At 36.9% G+C, this 20560-nt stretch overlaps 1 protein-coding gene across 3 annotated transcripts in view; it reads right to left on the bottom strand.

The window, feature by feature from the left end:
• Positions 1 to 5081: 5081 nt before the first annotated feature.
• Positions 5082 to 20560, bottom strand: part of Prrg1 (proline rich and Gla domain 1) — a 127915-nt gene continuing 112436 nt past the window's right edge. For all 3 annotated transcript variants that reach the window (XM_055599604.1, XM_055599605.1, XM_055599603.1), the window contains one exon: positions 5082 to 6388. In XM_055599604.1, coding sequence (XP_055455579.1) covers positions 5906 to 6388 — 483 coding nt within the window. In that variant the 3' untranslated portion in view covers positions 5082 to 5905. The remainder of the gene's footprint in view (positions 6389 to 20560) is intronic.

Here is a 20560-nt window from a genome sequence, read left to right as displayed (position 1 = left end):
CTGTCTGGTTGATCTGTCCCTTGATGAGAGTGGGGTGTTGAAGTCTCCCACTATTAAGGTATTAGGATCAATGTATGATTTAAGCTTTAATATTGTTTCATTTACGAATGTAGGTGCTCTTGTATTTGGGGCATAGATATTCAAAATTGTGATGTCCTCTTGTTGGATTTTTCCTTTGATGAGAATATAGTGGCCCTCCTTATCTTTTTTGATTAACTTGGGTTGAAAGTCTATTTTATTAGATATTAGGATGGCTACTCCAGCTTGTTTTCTGGAACCATTTGCTTGAAAAACATTTTTCCAGCCCTTTACTCTGAGGTAGTGTTTATCTTTGTTGCATAGGTGTGTTTCTTGGATGCAACAGAATGTTGGGTCCTGTTTCCGTAACCATTCTGTTAGCCTGTGTCTTTTTATTGGTGAGTTGAGTCCATTAATATTGATAGATAATATTGACCAATGCATGTTAGTTCCTTGTGTAATGGAGTCGATGATCTTACCTTGTTTCATTGCTTGTTTTCTTTTCATTTTTGTTGGGACATTATCTGTATGCCCTGTTTTCTTGGGTGAATTCGTTTTCGTTGGATTGGAGTTTTCCTTCTAGTATCTTCTGTAGGGTTGGTTTGCTGTATAGATATTGCGTAAATTTAGTTTTGTCATGGAATATTTTGTTTTCTCCATCTATGTTGATTGAAAGCTTTGCAGGGTATAGTAGTCTGGGTTGACATTTGTGGTCTCTTAGAGTCTCCATGATGCTTGCCCAGGCCCTTCTGGCTTTCATAGTTTCTGATGAGAAGTCTGGTGTGATTCTGATAGGTCTACCTTCATATGTTACTTGGCCTTTTTCCCTTGCTGCTTTTAATATCTTTTCTTTGTTCTGTAGATTTAGTGTTTTGACTATGATGTGACGTGATGTGTTTCTTTTCTGGTCTAGTCTATTTGGTGTTCTGTAGGCCTCTTGTATATTTATGGACATCTCTTTCTTTAAGTTGGGAAAATTTTCTTCTATGATTTTTTTGAAAATATTTTCTGGACCTTGGAGCCTGGAGTCTTCTTTTTCATCAATTCCTATTATTCTTAGATTTTGTCTTTTCATAGCATCCTTGATTTCTTGGATATTTTGTGATTGGAATTTTTCTGATTTTACTTTTTCTTTGAGAGAAGTATCAATTTCTGCAAGTGTGTCTTCAGCTCCAGAGATTCTCTCTTCCATCTCTTGTATTCTGTTGGTGATGCTTACTTTTGTGGTTCCTGATCTTTTCTCCAAGTTCTCCAGCTCAAGAGTTTTCTCACTTTGTGTTTTCTTTATTGATTCTAATTCTGTTTTCATGCCTTGCACCATTTCTTTTATGTGTTTGAATTTGGATTCCTGTCTCTCTACGATGGACTCTATTTCTTTGTTCATTTCCTTTTTGTATGCCACTAATTTCTTCTCTACTTGTGCCTCTATTTGTTTGGCTATGTTTGCCTGAGTTTCTTTAAGGGTTTTGTCTATTTCTTCTTTCTTTACCTCCAATTGACTGGCCATCTCTTTGAAAGATTTGTTCATTTCCTCCTTATGAGCCTCAAATAATTGAGCAAGCATGGCTTTAAGGTCATTTTCCTGTGCTTCTGATGAATTGGAATATCCATCGATTTTGGGGTTTGCTGGTGAAGTCATGATGTCCTGATTTATGTTGGAAATGTTCTTTCGCCTACCCCTGGCCATTGGCTTATCTGAGACCTTCCCTGTTTGTTTTTGGATTCAGCCGATCAGACTGGTACTGTCTCTCTCTCGAGTCTGGAGAATTCTTCAGGAAGTTGAGAGAGGTCCCGTGTCCTTAGCGTATGCTGAGGACTAGCTGTACCTGTGGGAGGAAAGTACGCAGGCGCAAACAGAGGCAAATGCAAGCGTGCGTGTGTGTGTATATGTGTGTGTGTGTGTGTAAGTGGGTGTGGGCGTGTGTCTCGAGGGACAGAGTGATGGCTAATGTTGAACCCTTGAGTGTGTGGGAGGGGCTCTGCAATGTATATGTCGCAGGCGCTAGTGATGATCGCAGCGCAATTTCTGGCATTAACTGCCTTAACTCCTCAATTAGACCCACAGAGCAGGAACTTCAATGTTCCAAGTGCCCCTCTGTTTCCCAAAGTGGGTATATGGGTGGGAGGGGGTTCGATGCCTGGCTTCTGTTTTAGAAGAAGCCAGGATCAGTGGAGCTGCAGATTCTCAAGGGTGCACTCACTTACAGGCAGGACACTTGGCAGAGATCGGCGTATCTGGGCTGTCTGCTCTCTGGTTTGGCCCTGCTTCTTTGATGTGCTCCGCCAGTTCCGTGCTGCTGTCACTGCCAGGTTATGAGGTCTTGCTGCAGCTTCCCCAAACAAGTCCCTGGGTGACCCGAGACCAAGGTTTTCACCTCCGGCGATGTTCCCTGTTGTTTAGAAAGTCTCTCCGTTGTTTCCCTGGCTTCAGAAGTTCTTCCACTCATCAACTCAGAACTTTTTCTCTTCCACAGCTTGGAAACTGTGTGTGCTAGTCGCCATCTTGGCTCCGCCCCCAGAAGATCTTTTAGTGTAGAGGATTGTTTTAGCGATACTGGATTTCTTGTTACTCCATACGATGTTGAGAATTTTTCTTCTTTTGGTCATTAAATTTTGTGCAGAATGTTTTTAATGCTGCAAAAACTCTGACGTTTTCACCATATTATTTTTCTTTTCTATACAGGGATATGTCACAAATTAATAAAAAATAATTCTATAATTTTACCTAATTAAAATAATTTAATTAATAAGAGTGTATGCAGTATTTTTGTCATCTAATCATATGATTAATATATGCCAGAACAAATAATTTCTTGGGTTTAAAAAATCTTTATTTAGTATACCAAAACACAAAAACTAAAGATCATATCTAATATAAACATAAAAAGTTAAAGACCATAATTAAATGTAAACAAAGCATTTAAAAGTTTGAAGTATTGTAATAAAATGCATGTTACTTACACAGAACAAAGTTAAAACCACCTCTTTAGTTACTGGATCAGATTATCAACCTTGAAAAAAATTATCATTTTCAATCCAAAAACACAGCATCTCCTTTTTTATTGGTCAACAAGAAAAGAAGCAATCATTTTATTTATTTAAAACATATATATTTTATTGTGACAAAAGCAAAAAGGGCCAGTGCAAGGATTCCAAACACAAGCATTGTAGGTGGAGGTCTGAAAATCATTCTATTGGAGGAACCTTGAGCAGTTCCTTTTATTTAAATATAAACTGCATAATTCCATTATTTACTGCTTAGAAAGGTATTAATTATATTCTGCAAAAATAAATCTTCATTAAAAATGATCAAATGCAAATGCAGTATTAATCAGGTAGGAAAGGCAAAGCATAAAATATATATTATTCCAGATAAACCCCTTACTTATAATAAATGTTAAGAAACTCATTTTATAAAACCAGAAGGGCCAACAAAGAGCATTTTTAAAGTATGAAACCTAAACTGCACTCACACACAACAACAACAACAAACTGCAAAGTAAAATTTCATGAAGAAAATAGTATTTTTACTATTCTCTCATTATGAAAAAAAGCTACTATGAAATTTATGGTTAGTATAATTTTCCCTGATCAACAATCTAAACAGCTGTCATTACTGATCAATTTAAACATTTAGCTTTTGTTTCAAAAATCATCATTCATTCTTATACTTCAGTTCAGGAAGTATTAAATACAATATTCAGCCTTCAAAATGTAAAATAATGTTACCAGAACAAAAACCTATCTTAGTGACAAAATGTACTGTTCTTTTTTCTAATCCTGAAGTTCTTAAAATTTGGTTTCTGGATCTCTTTTATACTCTTTGGGGAAACTACATTTCAAAAAACTTTCATAACAATCATTATTTAACATGTTAGAAATGAACTGAAAAAAATTAAAGCACTAAGTCACCTAAAATTAAATATATATGCTAATACAATTGGCATTTTATGAAAAATAGCTATATTTTCTTTTTTAAGAGATATGTGGAATGACTATTGTTCTCTATCGTTCAATTCTGTTTTGAGAGAATTAGAATAAAGAGACAAGAAATGTCTTCAGATACGATGAAACTATATTGATTTCACAGATTCCATGGAAGTCTGTCAGAGAACTCCTGGGATCTATGCACCACAATTTGAAAATTGCTGGTCTCATCTAAAACCTAAAATTAGTGTTACACACACACAAAATCCCCACAAAAAATAGCCTTGATGTTCAGTTATAAACAACCCATAACTTTTCTTGTACACTGGGTCAAACATCTCCAACTCCAGATTTAATTAGAAGGTAAAAATCACCATATAGTCAGGGAAAAATTCAAAGCAATATTGTCAAACTGAGACCATTATCGTTACAATATATATATACTTTTAATCTATCAGCCCTATAAACTAACTCAGGTACTTTAGTGTAATTCCCAGCATTACTTCATTCCATGCAGCACTGGAAAATATACTTAAATTGGCAGAGCTTTTGTACAGTCCAGATTATGTCTGAAGGTAAGTAATAGCCCATACACTCAGATTAGAAAAATATTAGCTATTTATGGAGCAGCCTGCTCTGTTTCTCATTATATAAAAGCTCTGATCAATTCTAGGGGAACAGGGAGAAATATCCCCTTGTAGCACAATAATACCATTAGGACCATACACTTAAATTTTAATTATTGTAAAAATTATGTGTACACATGCCATCTCATTCGACCTTTTAAAATTATTTCTGAAATCAGTTTATTTTGGCAGTTCATTCACAGCCTATTCTCTCTACTACAAGAGAATGAAGTAAAACTACTGCAGCTTAAAAAAAAATAGAATATAAAATAAAAGAGCAACAATAATGAGATCTATGTGGGACTAAACTATATTTAGTATGTATCTACTATAGCAGATACTGTGTAATCTTCCATCAATAGAACATCAACATAAAAGTCACAGCTTATAACTGACTGGAAAATTATGTATTGATAATTTTAAGTATAAGATTTTATCCTGTATAAAACATTAAGAAAATAATTCAAAAATTGGTTTTAAATTCTTGAGTGAATATAGTCTTAGTAGCAATGAGAAAATAATTAGTGTACAAAAACTGTTGCCCACTATACAATAAGTAATGGAATAGTCAGTGCCTACTCCCTGTCATTAACATAAAAATATTTCACCACATAGATTTACTTTTAAACAAGATGTTAATGTGAGTGGCACAGAATATTAAATGATGCTAAGCAAATTTTAATGGGACAGAGTGTGGTAATCAGCCAAGAAGAGGAAATATTGTACAAAATGAGCTAAATGCCCTAATGATCAATGATTTCCTTGTTTTGTACTACAGTCAAGTACATATGCTGAATGCTACATGCTTTGTCTCTGTCTCTCTGCGAGATATCTCTAAAATTGAGGATGAATCCATGCATACTTTTTTCTTTCAAGAAAGAAGTAATGGGATGTTAACCAACATATATAATTAGAAAACATGCATGTTGCTGACTATCACATAAAGTGCCCCCTGCCTCTTCAATTTGGTGAATAATGCTATCTTTACAGGTGTTGTGGTAGAAGTTAGTTGTACACAAACTGGATGGTGGACATACGGCAATATGTACAGATACACACATATGTATGTATTTTGTACAGACGTGTATGTCACCACAGTACATAAAGACTGTCACCGGCATGTCTTTCCTTCATGTTTCCTCTTGTAGAAATGAACACAGATGATGATTTTATAATAAGAAACAAAAGTAAAGGTAAATCAAACCAATAAATGTGAAGTGGTATACTGTGAGAGTCTAATAAAATAAGCCAACACATTTATGTAGTAGTAAAGTGCTAGAAAGTTCTTCCATTAATATTTTAGAAATGATTAGAGTAAAACGAGGTTTCCAGCTTCAGTTGAAAGTGGTGACCACAGGCACCATAGCAATGGCACTAGCTGAACTGGAGTTGACTATGTCCTCATATTCTGGTGGTGGGTCTAAATGAGGTTCTGTTTCACTCCTCAGGTTCACCTGGACAATGGCTTCCTCGTACGTTGGTGGGGGATCACAGTTGGAAAGACGAGTGGAGACTGAATCTGAGCGCCCAACAACGTATTCCAAAAAGCCTGGAGACAATCCACTGCTATCAAAGACTTCATCTGGTGGTGGAGGTGCTGTAATAATGTTAAGATGTTGAGGGAAAGGAAGGTGGCTTTCAGTCACTGTCTGTCTCCGAGTTTTGTTTCTTAGAAAGCATCTCCAGATTAAGAAGATGACAAGGAGAATAATGAAGAGGCCAAAGATTAATGGAAAAGTAAGATAAAATTGAAACCAGTCACTTCCTCTGCTCGTCTCTCCTTGCTGTGCTTTTGTGTAAGTGCTCCAAAACTCTTTCTATAAACACAAAACACACAAAATAAATAGAAAAAAATCAGTATGTTCAAAACATGGTAAATATGAATAAATGTCTGTATTCAGATATTGACAAAAAACAAAATCAGATGTGTTACTTCAAGTGACATAGATTTATTTTTCATACCAGTAAATTACAAATACAAAGCCCCTCATTATAATGAAGTTATTTTCAAGAAATTGATTATCAATTGAAAACAACATTAATTTGCTGCATTTAATAAACTTGACTATCAAGCATCATAGCTTATGGCTCAGTTGACTGAAATTTTGGGTCTCTTGTGATTTCATGGCTGATTAAGATGTAATGAAGTGCTTCAATTCCTTGGTGTTCACCACCACACATAAAGAGTGATTTTTTTCATAGTGCTAGAAAAGAAAAAGCTCAAATTCAAAAACTGAAATAAAGTATCTACTGAATGTTTCTCCACACTGTAAGTTGAAAATTTCATTAGTCAGGGGTTAGCTATAGATCCTCACATTATGGCTGCTGCCTACAAAAGTCATAACTCAAAGTTCTTTAAGACTTAAGGGTTATTTACAATTTCAGCTATGACGTTTTAAAAGAATGAGTTATACACTCAGAGGAGAACCAAAGTATAGCTATGGTGTTTTAGAGTGAAATTTAAAGGAGTAGGGAGATAATTTCAGTAGATAAAGCGTTTGTCATGCAAGCATGAGAACCTGAGTTCAGTTCCTAGTACTCCTGTACACAAAGAACATGTACAAACACACACACATATATAAAACAAAGGACAATTAACAACTGAGTTTTCAGGCAGGTATATCTCTTTGTGTTCAAGGTCAGCCTGGTCTACAGAGCTCTAGAACAGCCATGGCTGTTACACAGAGAAACCTTGTCTAGTAAAAACAAAAGCAAACAAACAAATGTAGTTTTCCTCTTTTATAGATAATATCAAATTATTTGCCTTTACAAATATAAGCCAAAGGGCTGGGTATGTTTTATAGTACTTGCAATACAGGTATGCATATAAATGTAAGCACATAACACATGTGATTATGAACTGTCATTCTCCACATCCAAATCTGAGATTCTCATTATATAAGCCCCATCATGATTAATAATATCTGCTGGTAGGAGCTATTATAGGCCTTAACTACCAAAAAAATCAAAAGACAAACACATTGATTCCTAATAGTACTGTTTGGGAGACTTAACAGACATTCCTCCTCAACCTTCTTATCAACTGTAATGCTTTATACATAGATATTAGTGAAAAAAAAAAACATCTTGTTCTCATGAGAGGCATCAGGGTGGTAGAGAAATTGTGTCACTGTACTCTGGAACCTGGACTTTAAATTATCTAGTGTTTGAAACTTTTAATGTTTGTTGGAAAATATTTAGAAGATACAAAGGAAACTTCATGTAATTATAAGCTATCACATTGCTTCTTGAGGGTTAATTTCTTCACCTGTGAAGTGGGACAATACAAATGTTTCAACATTAAATGAGATATCACATACAGCACGTCTAGTTAAAGTCTCTTTGTATGTAAACTCTCAATAGTAATGATTACAATTACTTTTATGTCTACTTTAGCTTTTGCTTCAAAATGAGTGACAAATGTACTCTATAGTTTGATACAGGGGCCATCTTTAATGTCAATAACTCTCTTGTCCTTATTTTCTTCCTTCTTCTTTGTGTTAGTCACTTTTGTGTTGTCATAGGGAAGAAATTTGAAGAAAAGAAATTTTAAAAAATGAAGAGGTTTGTTTGTTTGTTTTTTGGCTTTTGGTTTCACAGTCCTCAGTCCATTGACACTGGCTCTACTGGACCTGCACTGAGGCAGTACATTATAATGACAGTTATGGTACTACAGAGTTTCTCACTTTATGGGTATGAAAAGTAAATATGGATTGAGGAAAGTACCTAGCACAAAATATAGCACCCAAGAATATGCTCGCCTGAACCTATGGAGTTCTATAGAATCTATGGAGTTCTATCTCCTAAAAGTTCCACCACTTTTCAATAATATGAATTCACCAGCAGACCATTGCATTGATTAGGTAAGAAGCCTGATGATCCAGTCACTTGTTTAAAAAAATAATGTGCCTGTGTGTCTGTGTATACACCCATTCTACAGCATACATCTGAAGTCAGAGGACAACCTTTAGGAGTCAGTTCGCTTCTTCTATCATGTGAGTCCTGGGGATTGAATTCATTTCGGGAGGCTTGGCAGCAAGTACCTTTATCCACTGAGCTATCTTGCTGTGCCTTAATCATGTCTTTATGATTGGCTCTACCAGCTGGGGATCAAGAATTCAACATATGAGCCTTGTGATGGATACTTCCATATCCAAACTGTGACTTTTTTTTTTTTTGTTCCTTATATTTTGTGTTACTCAATTTTGCATTGTGACAGAGAGGAAATTCAAAGGAAAAGAATTTTAAAAAAGGAAGAAGGAACTGAAGATGTGTTCAGCTTTCAATATAACACTTATCTGATGTTTCAAACTCAAACATACCACGGGTTTATAGCATTTACATAAAACACCAAATTTCCTAAAGAAGGGCTCTGGGTGTAAAACTAGATGGTTTACAATCTTATACCCATACAGTATTTAAAGTACTTGTGGATACAGTAATGATTCAAAATGATATCACCTCTAAGGTGCATGATTACTGCAAACTTTTGTGATTCTAAGATTGTCTTCGATGCACAATAAAAATATTGTATTACTTGCTAAATGTTGTATAAATATTCATAATAATTTCACTTTAAAGACTCAGGAAGGAGACTGGGAACACAGCTAAGGGGTTAGGGGTGTTTGTTGTTAACCACTTGTTTCTGGTATTCATATGATGGATCAAAACCTGACTCCAATTTCAGGTTATTTGACACCTTCTGAATTCTGAAGGTACCAGGCATACATATGAAACACACACATACATACAGCAAACACATACAAATAAAATAAATGAATCTAAAACAGTTTTTCAAAAAAAAAATCTGGAGGTGGCTAGAGACATGGCTCAGGAGTTAAAAGTACTTGCTACTCTTCCTGAGGGCCTGAATTTAGTTCCTGGTAACCCATGACAGCTCACAGTAGTCCAAAACTCCAATTCCAGGAGATCCATGGCCTTAAACTGGTCTCCTTGGGCACTACACACAAGTGATTCTCAAATATACATGAAGGAAAGACACTTAGGACATCCAAACAGAAACAAACAAACAAACAAACAAATAATATAAAATTAAGAGGGAACAACCAAGATTAAAAAAGATTAGAGGGTTGGGTGTGATGATACAGACAGATCTCTGTGAGTTCAAAGCCAGCCTGGTTGGTCTACAAAAGGACAGCCAGGGTTCTGTAATATAGACAAACCTAATCTTGAAAACCAAACCAAAACCCAAACCAAATTTTAAAAACGTATGCCATCTGAACATGGTGACTGGTGATGTACACCTTTAGTCCCAGCACTCTGGAGACAGAGGGAAGAAGGAAGATTTGTATTAGTTTAAGGTGAGCCTGATGTACATAGTGAGTGCCAGGACAGCCAGGACTACATAGAAAGTGAGAAATTCTCTCTCTCTCTCAAAAAAAAATCTCACAGGAGTCATCTTAATTCTCCCCACCCCCAGGACAGCATCCTCAGTAATCCTCCACTGTGCTTTCCCTCTTCCAAGTTTCATCTTACTTTCTAAATCCTCACAGAAGAGTCAAGTTTTCAACACCCTAGTAAGGGGAGCAGGGACTATTTCTGACATGGACTCAATGGCAGGCTCTTTGACCTCCCCCCACCCCCAAGGGAGGCAGCCCTACTAGGCCACAGAGGAGGACTTTGCAGCCAGTCTTGAAAATATCTGATAAAACAGGGTCAGATGAGAGGGGAGGAGGTCCTCCCCTGTCAGTGGACATGGAAAGGGGCAGGAAGGAGAGGAGGGAGAAAAGGTGGGATAAGGAGGGCATGAGGGAGGGGGATACAGCTGGGATACAGAGTTAATAAAATGTAACTAATAATAAAAATAAAAAATTTTAAAAAAGAAAAAAAAATCATGATTTCCTTGTTTTTAATTGCTGAGTAGTATTCCATTGTGTAAATGCACCACAATTTCTGTATCCAATCTTTCGTTTAGGGACATCTGGGTTGTTTCCAGATTCTCACTATTATGAATAAAGTTGCTATGAACATAGTTGAGCACATGTCCTTATTGAATGGTGGGGCATCTTTTGGGTATATGCCTAGGAGTGTTATAGCTGGATCTTGAGGTAGCACTAGTCCTAATTGTCTAAGAAAGCACCAGATTGATTTTCAAAGGGGTTGTACAAGGTTACATTCCCACCAGCTATGGAGGAGGGTTCCCCTTTCTCTAAAACCTCTCCAGCATCCATCAGCTCTTGAGTTTTTGATCTTAGCCATTCTGATGGGTGTGAGGTGGAATCTCTGGGTCATTTTGATTTGCATTTCCTGAATGACTAAGGACACTGAGCATTTCTTTAAGTGTTTCTCTGTCATTTGATAGCCCTCCGTTGAGAATTCTCTGTTTAGCTCTGTACTCCATTTTTAAATTGGATTGCTTAGTTTGATGATGTTTAATTTCTTCAGTTCTTTATATATTCTGGATATTAGCCCTCTGTCAGATGTAGAGTCGGTGAAGAACTTTTCCCAATCTGTAGGCTGTCATTTTGTTCTGAATACAGTGTCCTTTACTTTAAAAAAGATTTTTGATTTCATGAGGTCCCATTTATTGATTGTTGATCTTAGAGCCTGTGCTGTTGGTGTTCTGTTCAGGAAGTTGTTTCCAGTGCCAATGAGTTCTAGGCTCTTCCCCACTTTTTCTTCTAACCAATTTATTTTGTCTGATTTTATGCTGAGTCCTTTGATCCACTTGGACTTTACTTTTGTGCAGGGTGATAAATATGGGTCTATGAGTGAGGTAACCCAGAAGCAGAAAGACACAAATGGTATATACTCACTTATAAATGGATATTAGTCGTATAATATAGGATAAACATACTAAAATCTATAGTCCTAAAGAAGCTAAACAACAAGGAGGACCCTAGGAAGAGTCTGAAACTTCACTAAGAAGGACAAACAGGATAGACACTGGAAGTAGGAAAAGACAAAGAACAGGATAGGAGCCTTCCCCACAGGAGACCTCTGAAAGACTCTACCCACCAGGGTATTGAAGAAGATACTAAGACTCATAGCCAAACTTTGGGCAGAGTGCCAGAAACTTTATGGAAGAAGAGGGAGATAGAAAGACCTGGAGGGGACAAGAAATCCACAAGGAGATCAACAGAGCAAAAACAAACAAACAAACAAACAAAAAACAAACAAACAAACAAAAAAACCCAAACCAAACCAAACCAAACCAAACCAAAACAAAAAAACCAAACAAACCTGGGCCCACAGGGGCCTGCAGAGATTGATACTCCAACCAAGGATCATGCATGGAGAGGACCTATACCACCTGCTCATAGGAAACCCATAGGCTGTTCAGTTTCCAAGTGGGTTTCCTAATAAGGGGGCAGGGGCTGTCTCTGACATGAACTCAGTGGCTGGCTCTTTGATTACTTCTTCCTGGGGGGGTGGTGCAGCCTTGCCAGGCCACAGAGGAAGACAATGCAGCCAGCCCTGATGAGACCTGATAGTCTAGGGTCAGATAGAAGGGGAGGAAGTCTTCTGCTATCAGGGGACTAGGGAAAGGGATTAAGGGAAGAAAAGGGAGGGTGGGTGAAACTAAAAGGAAATGAAGGAGAGGACTACAGTGGGGATACAAAGTGAATAAATTGTAATAAATAAATAAATTAATTAAAGAAAAAGAAAGAAAGAGAAAGAAAGTATGCCCCAGAAATCCAGAAAGAACATGCATTTTAGGATGTTAAAATTATTCTAACATCAAATGATTTTTCTTTACCTGTATTAACATTATAAATCACAAATGAAAACTCATAAAATGTACATATAAAGTCTGGGTTTTCATTGCTAGGTCTTGCCCACAATACTGTATGTAACAGATGCTAGGCAAATTATGCTCTCACATAGATTCTTTTAAAAGAAACAAACATCCTATGCTTTTAATATTGTACACAATTTATACAATGATCAATTTTACAATTGCTAATTTTTATTATGTAAAATGACACTTAGAATACAGGTTTTCATTATATAAAGTGTTGCTAACAGCTAACAGAGAAACAAATCCCTTTCAATTTCATCACAAAGACACAATCATTATTAATATTTTGGTATATATAATTTAAAAACATTTAGAATCTATTTAGAGTAAGTTTTCTTTTATCTTTATAGGAAATGTTACCATTGTCACTATCCCTTAGATCATCACATCCTGTTTCCATTTCACTTTATCAATGAATAAATAAATGCAAACATAATTTCAAGATATTACATCACCTTAGATATAAAGTAAAATATGTGTTCTCAAAGTATAATCCAGATTACTTTGGAATAGTTAAGCATTATCATTGTGAATGAAAATGAGTTGGAGATAGAGCTCAGTGGTTAAGAGCACTTGTTAGTCCTGCAACAGATCTGTGTTCAGTTCCCGGCACCTATATAGTGGCTCACAACCATCTGTAACTCCAGTTCCAGGGATTCAATTCCTTCTTCTGGCTCCCATAAGTACAGGTACACACAGGGGACATAGATATGCATGTTAGAAAAACACTATTCATACACATAAAATACACAAGACTTAAAGTAAGCAAGAAAGAGAAAGAAAATGGGTCATTTAGACACAAGCAGCTTACATAACTCAATTTTTGCTTCTTCTTTAATATGATAGGAGCTAAAAGTCCAGGGGTTATTATTCCTGTTTGACTTAGAAAAAGTTAAAGAAAAGCAACCAAACTTTTATTTTGAAGGAAAAAAAAACCTTTTGGGTAAGAGCAGATTTGTTAAACATATTTTTAATTTTACACACAGTAAAAAATTTCCATACACCAATACTGTAGGTACTATTACCCCATATTTCAAGTGAGGAAATGAAGTCCCAGAGTGGGTATATAATAATAAACTTTAATTTGTAAAATCCAGCTGGAATTTTAACCAGGAGTCCTGGGAACCAGAGCAAATAAGAAGCAATTTGCATTAACATCCAAAGTATTATAAACCAAACTGGCCATCTCCTGGAAAATTAAATGTTTCTTTTGTTTTTAATGTACAATTCACACATTTTTTTAAGTTAACTTATTTTTTTTATTTTATTTTTTTTTTAATTTTATTTTTCTTTTTAGTTACATTTTGTTAACTCTGTGTCCCAGCTGTATCCCGCTCCCTCATTCCCTCCCCAACCCTACCACAAAAGGCATCTGAAAGACTCTACCTAGCAGTGTTTCAAAGCAGACACTAAGACTCATAACCAAACCCTTGGCAGAGTGCAGGGAATCATATGAAAGAAGGGAAGTTAGTATGATATGGAAAGGATAGGAGCTCTACAAGGACCAAATATATCCGGGCACAGGGTCTTTTCTGAGACTGACACTCAACCAAGGACCATCTATGGATATAACCTAGAACTTCTGCTCGGATGTGGCCCGTGATAGCTCAGTAACCAATTCACACATTTTACAGATAAATATTTTCAATTAATGCAACAATGATTTAAATAAAAAGGTACTAGCAAATTATTTCCTTGGGACAAGGAACTATTTTACCCTTGAGGCCAGGAATTCAGAGGAAGAGTTACTAAAGGAAACATGTTTTCCTATTTTGTTTTGTTTTGTATTGCTGGAGACTGAATTCAGGGTCTTGCATATACTAGGCAAGAACTATACCACTAAACTACAACCCAAGCAAGGGAAACTTTTAGAACAGGCTAAAATTATCCAAATGACAAATATATTCTAAATCTTTAAGAGAGGTTGGAAAACCATATCAGAGAAAAGAGAACCATTTGAAAGACCCCTGCCTCACCCTAAGTTAAACATAGCTAATGCCATTTTGTGAGACACCACTGTTTTGTAAAACTCTGAAGGCCAGATGAGAAACTGGAAAATTACTGAGAAACCTAGCTGTGTCACCCACTTGGGATATCTGTGGTCAGGCTGCCCCTGTTGAGTTAAAAACAACTTGTTGTGACTACCCTCATGGGATATCTATCAGAGGTTGTTCCAGCTGAGATAGGAAAAAAACAAAATAACAGGTGGCCACGTTAAGGGGTGGTCAATCTTGGTGTCCCTGCCAAACTTTGACGCAAACCGTGGTCTCATGTAAACGTACCAATCAGCCCCCTGTAACCATGCTTCTCGCTTCTGTACCAGTGCTTCTGCTCTAAAACCCTATAAAAACCCCAGCTTCCCATCTAGGGGGCGTGCAAAGTCCTTTCGAGTGACTTTCGCCCCGAGTACTCGTGTATCAAAATAAAAGCCTCTTGCTGTTTGCATCCGAATGGCCTCGTTGTTCCTTGGGAGGGGGTCTCTCTGACGGAAGATACCCTCCGGGGATCTTTCACATTCATTATGAAAGAGGAAATTACAGAACATAATTAAGTAGGTTAACAATTCTCTATAGTTGACTCTCTTTATGTGATTTTCTATTTGAATTTCCTCACTGACACTGACAAATAGTATTTGAGTGATTCGGGCAAGGCCTTAACATCTCTACAAATAACTGGAAAGTATAGAACTGTTCATGTATTTCAAGAGTTAAAAAATGTGTATATGTGAATGTATGACATATCTGGAGGTCACAGATGGTGTTGGAATTCATGGAGATCTGTTACACCCAATTCAACTGCCTGACATCACTGCTGGGAACCAAACTCAGGTCCTTTGGAAGAGCAGCAAGAGCTGTTAACCACTGAGCCATCTCTCTGGCCCTATAATTATTCATGTTTTACTTTGATTATTCAGCTCGGATCCCATTTGAACAAGCAGAAGCAGGTGAATTCCCAGTCATTTGAACTGCTGAGGATAGTTCAAAAACATTTAACAGAAACCTTTCTTGAAAAGGAAGCACATGTAAGGGGGCTAGAGAGATGACTTAGTAGTTGAGAACATTTTCTTCATGCATCTTAGAAGCAGGACAAATTAATAAAGTGAGTATCTTGTAGAGACATGATTCTCATGCTTAATGTAGTTATTCTGTTTTACTTTGAAGTTGTGATTTTTGAGACAGGGTCTCACATGTTGCTCTGGCTGTCCTGGAACTCACTCTGTATACCAGGATGGCCTTGAACTCAGATATTTACTTATGTCTGGCTTCTGAGTGCTGGGATTAAAGGTGTGTGCCACTACACACAGCTTGTTAGGTTGCAGTAATAAGAAATTAACTAATATACCAGCCAATGGTGCACTTAAAAGACTGTGGAATATTTCAGGAAATAGGGCCTAACTGGGATTCATTAGTCATTAGGAATGGGCCTTTGAAACTTATACCAGGCCCCTTTTTCTGACTTTACTCTCTGCTTCCTGGTATGCTGTGTTTTGAAAGGCCTCCACTATAACGCTCACACTGAGCTCTTCTACCAGTTTGTCTGCCATGACAAACTGAAATATAAAACCATAGCCAAAATGAACTTTCCTCTTTTACATTATATTTCTATCTGGTATATTCTGTCATTTCTGGGGAAAAGTAGCTCACACAGGTTAAGTAGCCTGTATTGGCAAACATTTCCCATTAATATAGTCAATGTTTTAAAGTTTGTAGGACATAATGTCTCTATCTTACCTATTGACTTTACCTTTGCTGTAGAAATACAGAGGGACACAATATGTTAACAAATGGCTATGCATCTGTTCTTTTGACATTTACTTACAAGAACAGATGGGTTGTATTTAGCTTCTATTTTTCCAGCTCATGTTTATGATAAAACAAACAAGTTGTCAAACTCTTCATAAAACAGAATGAATTACAAGTATGCATATTTGTGGGCTGTATATGTATGCATAAAACATAAATGGAAAGCAGGGAGTTTCTAGTTTTCTAGGACATTTTCTAATTCAATTGTTATTGAATTATATTTTCAGTGATTGGTCCAGTGTGTGAATGAGACCATGACTACATAAATGATTTCAACACTGTTATTTTTCAGCATCCTATGCTATCTCAAGATGTATGTATGTTTGATGATCAGGGTGCTAAAGAATACAAGGTATATACTCATTATTCCAAAGTGATTTGTTAAGATGTAGATTCTAATTCAGGAAGATGGGGCTTTAGAGTTTGCACTGCAAACAAGCTGTGAGGCCGGATGGTTGATGCTAGGCCACAGTGCACTCTCTGAATCATATGATACAAACACCAGCTTTCAATGCCTGCCAACCAATGCCTTAGCCTAGAGGCTAAGACACTGAGTCTGATAGGAATCTAGGCAATAGTATTTCCAAAGCTCTTTAGTTGACTCATATTTACAGAATAGCTTGAAAATCTATTTCAAAGCCCATAGTGCATAGTGATCAGTCAGTTTTACTTATGATGATACTGATGGTATTATCTTTTTTTTTTTTTGGCAAGGTTTTTCTCTGTGTAGCCCTGGCTGTCCTGGAACTCTGTAGATCAGGATGGCCTCAAACTCAGAAATCTGCCTGCCTTTGCCTGCCAAGTGCTGGGATTAAAGGTGTGTACCACCACCTGGCTGATATTAGTAGCCTTAATGTGGTCCCTCTTGCTCATTTACTTCCCAAACATGACTATCTCCTCCTATGACTTTTAAGTCCAAATACTAGAGACCAAGGCTAACACTGCAGCTCTGTGCTCTCAACTCTTTGCAACTCAAAGGCAGCACTCTATCTTGCTGAGAAAGCAACAGCTAAGAATTTTCCTTTTTAAATGTGTAGGGATCTTATTAGTTGTAACATAAGAGAAACCTCCAGTGACAAAATACTGGATGTGTACTACATTCCCTAAAGCTTATGTACCAGAAAGAAATCTAAAGTAGATGTAAAATGACAGTGGCTGTCATACTGGTGGATGGATAATACACAAATGACAGTCTGTTATGTACTATGTGATTTACATACAAAATCTTCATAATGAAAAGAGATTAATACTTTTATTACCCTTGTCTTAAATAGGAGGAAAACAGAGGCAGAGAATCTAAAGAATTTACCTAAGATTATAGTGAAGACAAGTAGCTAAAATAAGACTTCATCCAACAATCTGTGTATAAAAGACCACCACAACAAAATGTTCCTCAAAATGGCAGAAACAAGAAGAATCCATAATGAACTGACAGTTTTATAACACAAATAGATGATTAATTTTCCGCGTATGTAGGAGAGAGCAGTGTACTGGCATTTGCATATTCAGGGAGAAAGAGCATTAATGACAGAATATAAATATGAATATGAAATCTTAAGACTCATATATTAGAAACTTGGTTAACAGCTACTAGAAAGTGGTTGGATCCTAAGGGCATTGTCCTAACCCTCTGATTGATTCAAAATATAATGACATTATGGGAAGTGGTAAAAGGTAGGTGGTTAGGTCCTGTTGTGAGAAATATGTTACTAGTGCTATTTCTTGGAAATTCAGATTGCTCCCAGCTTCTCTCTATGCCCTCCAGGCAGCCATAATGTAAGCAGACAGCTGCCATGCCTATTCTCTGTGACATTCTGCCTCACCTCAGGCCCAGAAATGTGAAGCCGGCTACAAATGGATTAAAAATGCAAACAAAAATTCTTTCTACTTGAAATTGTTTTCGTCAGTATTTGGTCACGCATTGAAAAGTCTAAGACAGAGGATCTCAAGCAGCTAAAGAAAGACAGTGAAGAAACTAAGTTAGACTGACAGTGGCACAGGAAAAAGAACGCTTTATAGAAACTTGATTTATATGGTTGGAGGTTGGCTCAGCCGTTAAGAACACCGACTGCCTTTTTAAAGGACTCAAGTTTAATTCCTAGCACCAAGCCTTATAGAAGCTTTAACTCCAGTTTCAGAGTATCTCACACCTTCTTGTTTCCTCAGGTACCACACACATGCACATGGTACAGAGATATATGCAGCCAAAATACCATACACATAAAGTAAAGACTGACAACAACAAAAATCATTGAGTCAGCCAAGATGCCCATCAATAGGTGAATGGATAATGACAATGTGGTACATATAAAATATGGTATTAAGTTACAAAGAAAAAGGAAATCATGAAATTTGCAGGAAAATGGATAGACCAAGGAAATACAATAAGCAAGATGAGGCAAACTCAAGAGAAAGTAATAAACACATGTTCTACCTCATATGTACCCTATAATGTGTACATGTATACATATAAATAGGTCTAAGTGTGGGTAAAGCAACAAACAAACAAACACAAACCACAAGGAAAAAAAAACAGAAAAGAAGACCAAGAGAGATTAATAATAAACCAATGATGAAAGCTGAGGGGTGAGCAAAAGAATGCATAGAACATGAAAGAGGAAAAGAGACTGGGGTGAAGCTACAAGGATGGGAAGGGTAGCAGAGTAGTGGAGAGGCAAGTCAGTAAAACAAAATTTGTTCAAAACTGTCATAATGACATTTACTACTGTATACTAATTTGAAAAAGTGACAAGAATGTGAGAAAAGGACTTGCAGGGAAGAAATAGGTAAAAAGACTGGGAAAGATATAAGAGAGTGAGGGTGATAGTAAATCAATGTTACTTTATATATGCCTGAAACATCAATGAATAAATTTAATAAAATGTTTTTAAAAGAATCATCATATCGGGGAGCTGTGGCACATGCCTGTAATCCCAGCACTCAAGGAGGCAGAGGCAGGTGGATCTCTATCAGTTTGATGCCAGCCTGCTCTACAAAGTGAATCCAGGACAGCCAAGGCTACAGAGAGAAACCCTGTCTCAAACAAACAAACAAACAAACAAACAAACAAACAATCATCATACTTAGCTACTTTTCTATGGTTATAGTAAGATACCATAGCCAAGGCAACATATAGAAGAAAGAGTTTACTGGGGGCTTACAGTTTCAGAGGTGAGCGTATGAACATAATAGTAGAGATCATTGCAGGCAAACAGGCATGGTTCTGGAACAGCTTACATCCTGACCCACAAGCATGAGGAAGGGGAGCAGGGGAGTAGCTAACTGGTAATGGCATAGGTTTGAAACTTCAAAGCCTACCTCCAGTGATACACATCCTCCAACAAGGCCATACCTCCTAATCCTTCCCAAACAGTTCTACCAACTGTGGATCAAGCATTCAAGTTTATGGGACCATGGAGGATATTCTCTTGGCTTCTTAGGAGTCCAGGTGGAATGTCTGGTTTTTAAATAGACATTTAAGAAATGTCATCCTATGGATAATACTGATGTCATGTACCTGGATAAGCTCATCAGAGAGGAAAGAGAATATGGCAAGTACATCCAGGGTAATAGCACATTTAGAGGAGGCATCCAGAAAAGCTCTTGTTACCATCCTGATCATTACCTTATTAAAAAACTGATAAAGTACTTCCATAAAATATGGAAGCTAGTGAATATCTAAACTTGTTAATAGTTTATCCAATATTCAAACCAATTGTCTGAAAAAATAACCTTAAGCTACCATTGTAACTTTGAATTAATATATCATTTTTACCTTACATGGTTTGAGTATTTTTTTAATAATTACAGTTTATTTACTTTGTATCCCAGCTGTAGCCCCCTCCCTCATTTCCTCCCAATCCCACCCTCCCTCCCTCATCTCTTTCCATTACCCTTGGTTTGAGTATTTTTTTCAGACATAGTCCATCTTAAAATTTACATACTGATTTACTCTGGCTAAGTGGAGAATAAAGTATACCAGAATACAGTTAATCAAAGAACATGAAAAATACCTATCAGTTTCCCACAATATATTTTTTATACTGGGAAATAATTTTTTCTACACATGGCTAAGAGACAGATAAAATGTAAATTCTTCTTTACACACCCAAATATTATACTAAAATCCAAACCAGGCAGATACCCTGAGTGTGAATATGAGTGCAAACTCTATAATAAGGTAATGAATGGTCTAGGTGAGAAAAGCAGTTCTGTGTGCCTCCTCTAAATGAGCAGTTGCCCTGGCTCTACTTGCCATGTTCTGTTTTCTTTCTGGTAAGCTTATTCACACAAGGCCCCAGGCCACCTACCCAATCACATCCCCCCCTCCCCTCTCCTCCCCTCTCCTCCCCTCTCCTCCCCTCTCCTCCCCTCTCCTCCCCTCTCCTCCCCTCTCCTCCCCTCTCCTCCCCTCTCCTCCCCTC

This window comes from Psammomys obesus, unplaced genomic scaffold (genome assembly GCF_907164565.1).
Source record: "Psammomys obesus unplaced genomic scaffold, mPsaObe1.curated_primary_1811, whole genome shotgun sequence".
NCBI classification, from domain to species: Eukaryota; Metazoa; Chordata; class Mammalia; order Rodentia; family Muridae; genus Psammomys; species Psammomys obesus.
The sequence above is the reverse complement of the archived record's forward strand: the minus strand, read 5'-3'. Positions and strand labels throughout refer to the sequence as shown.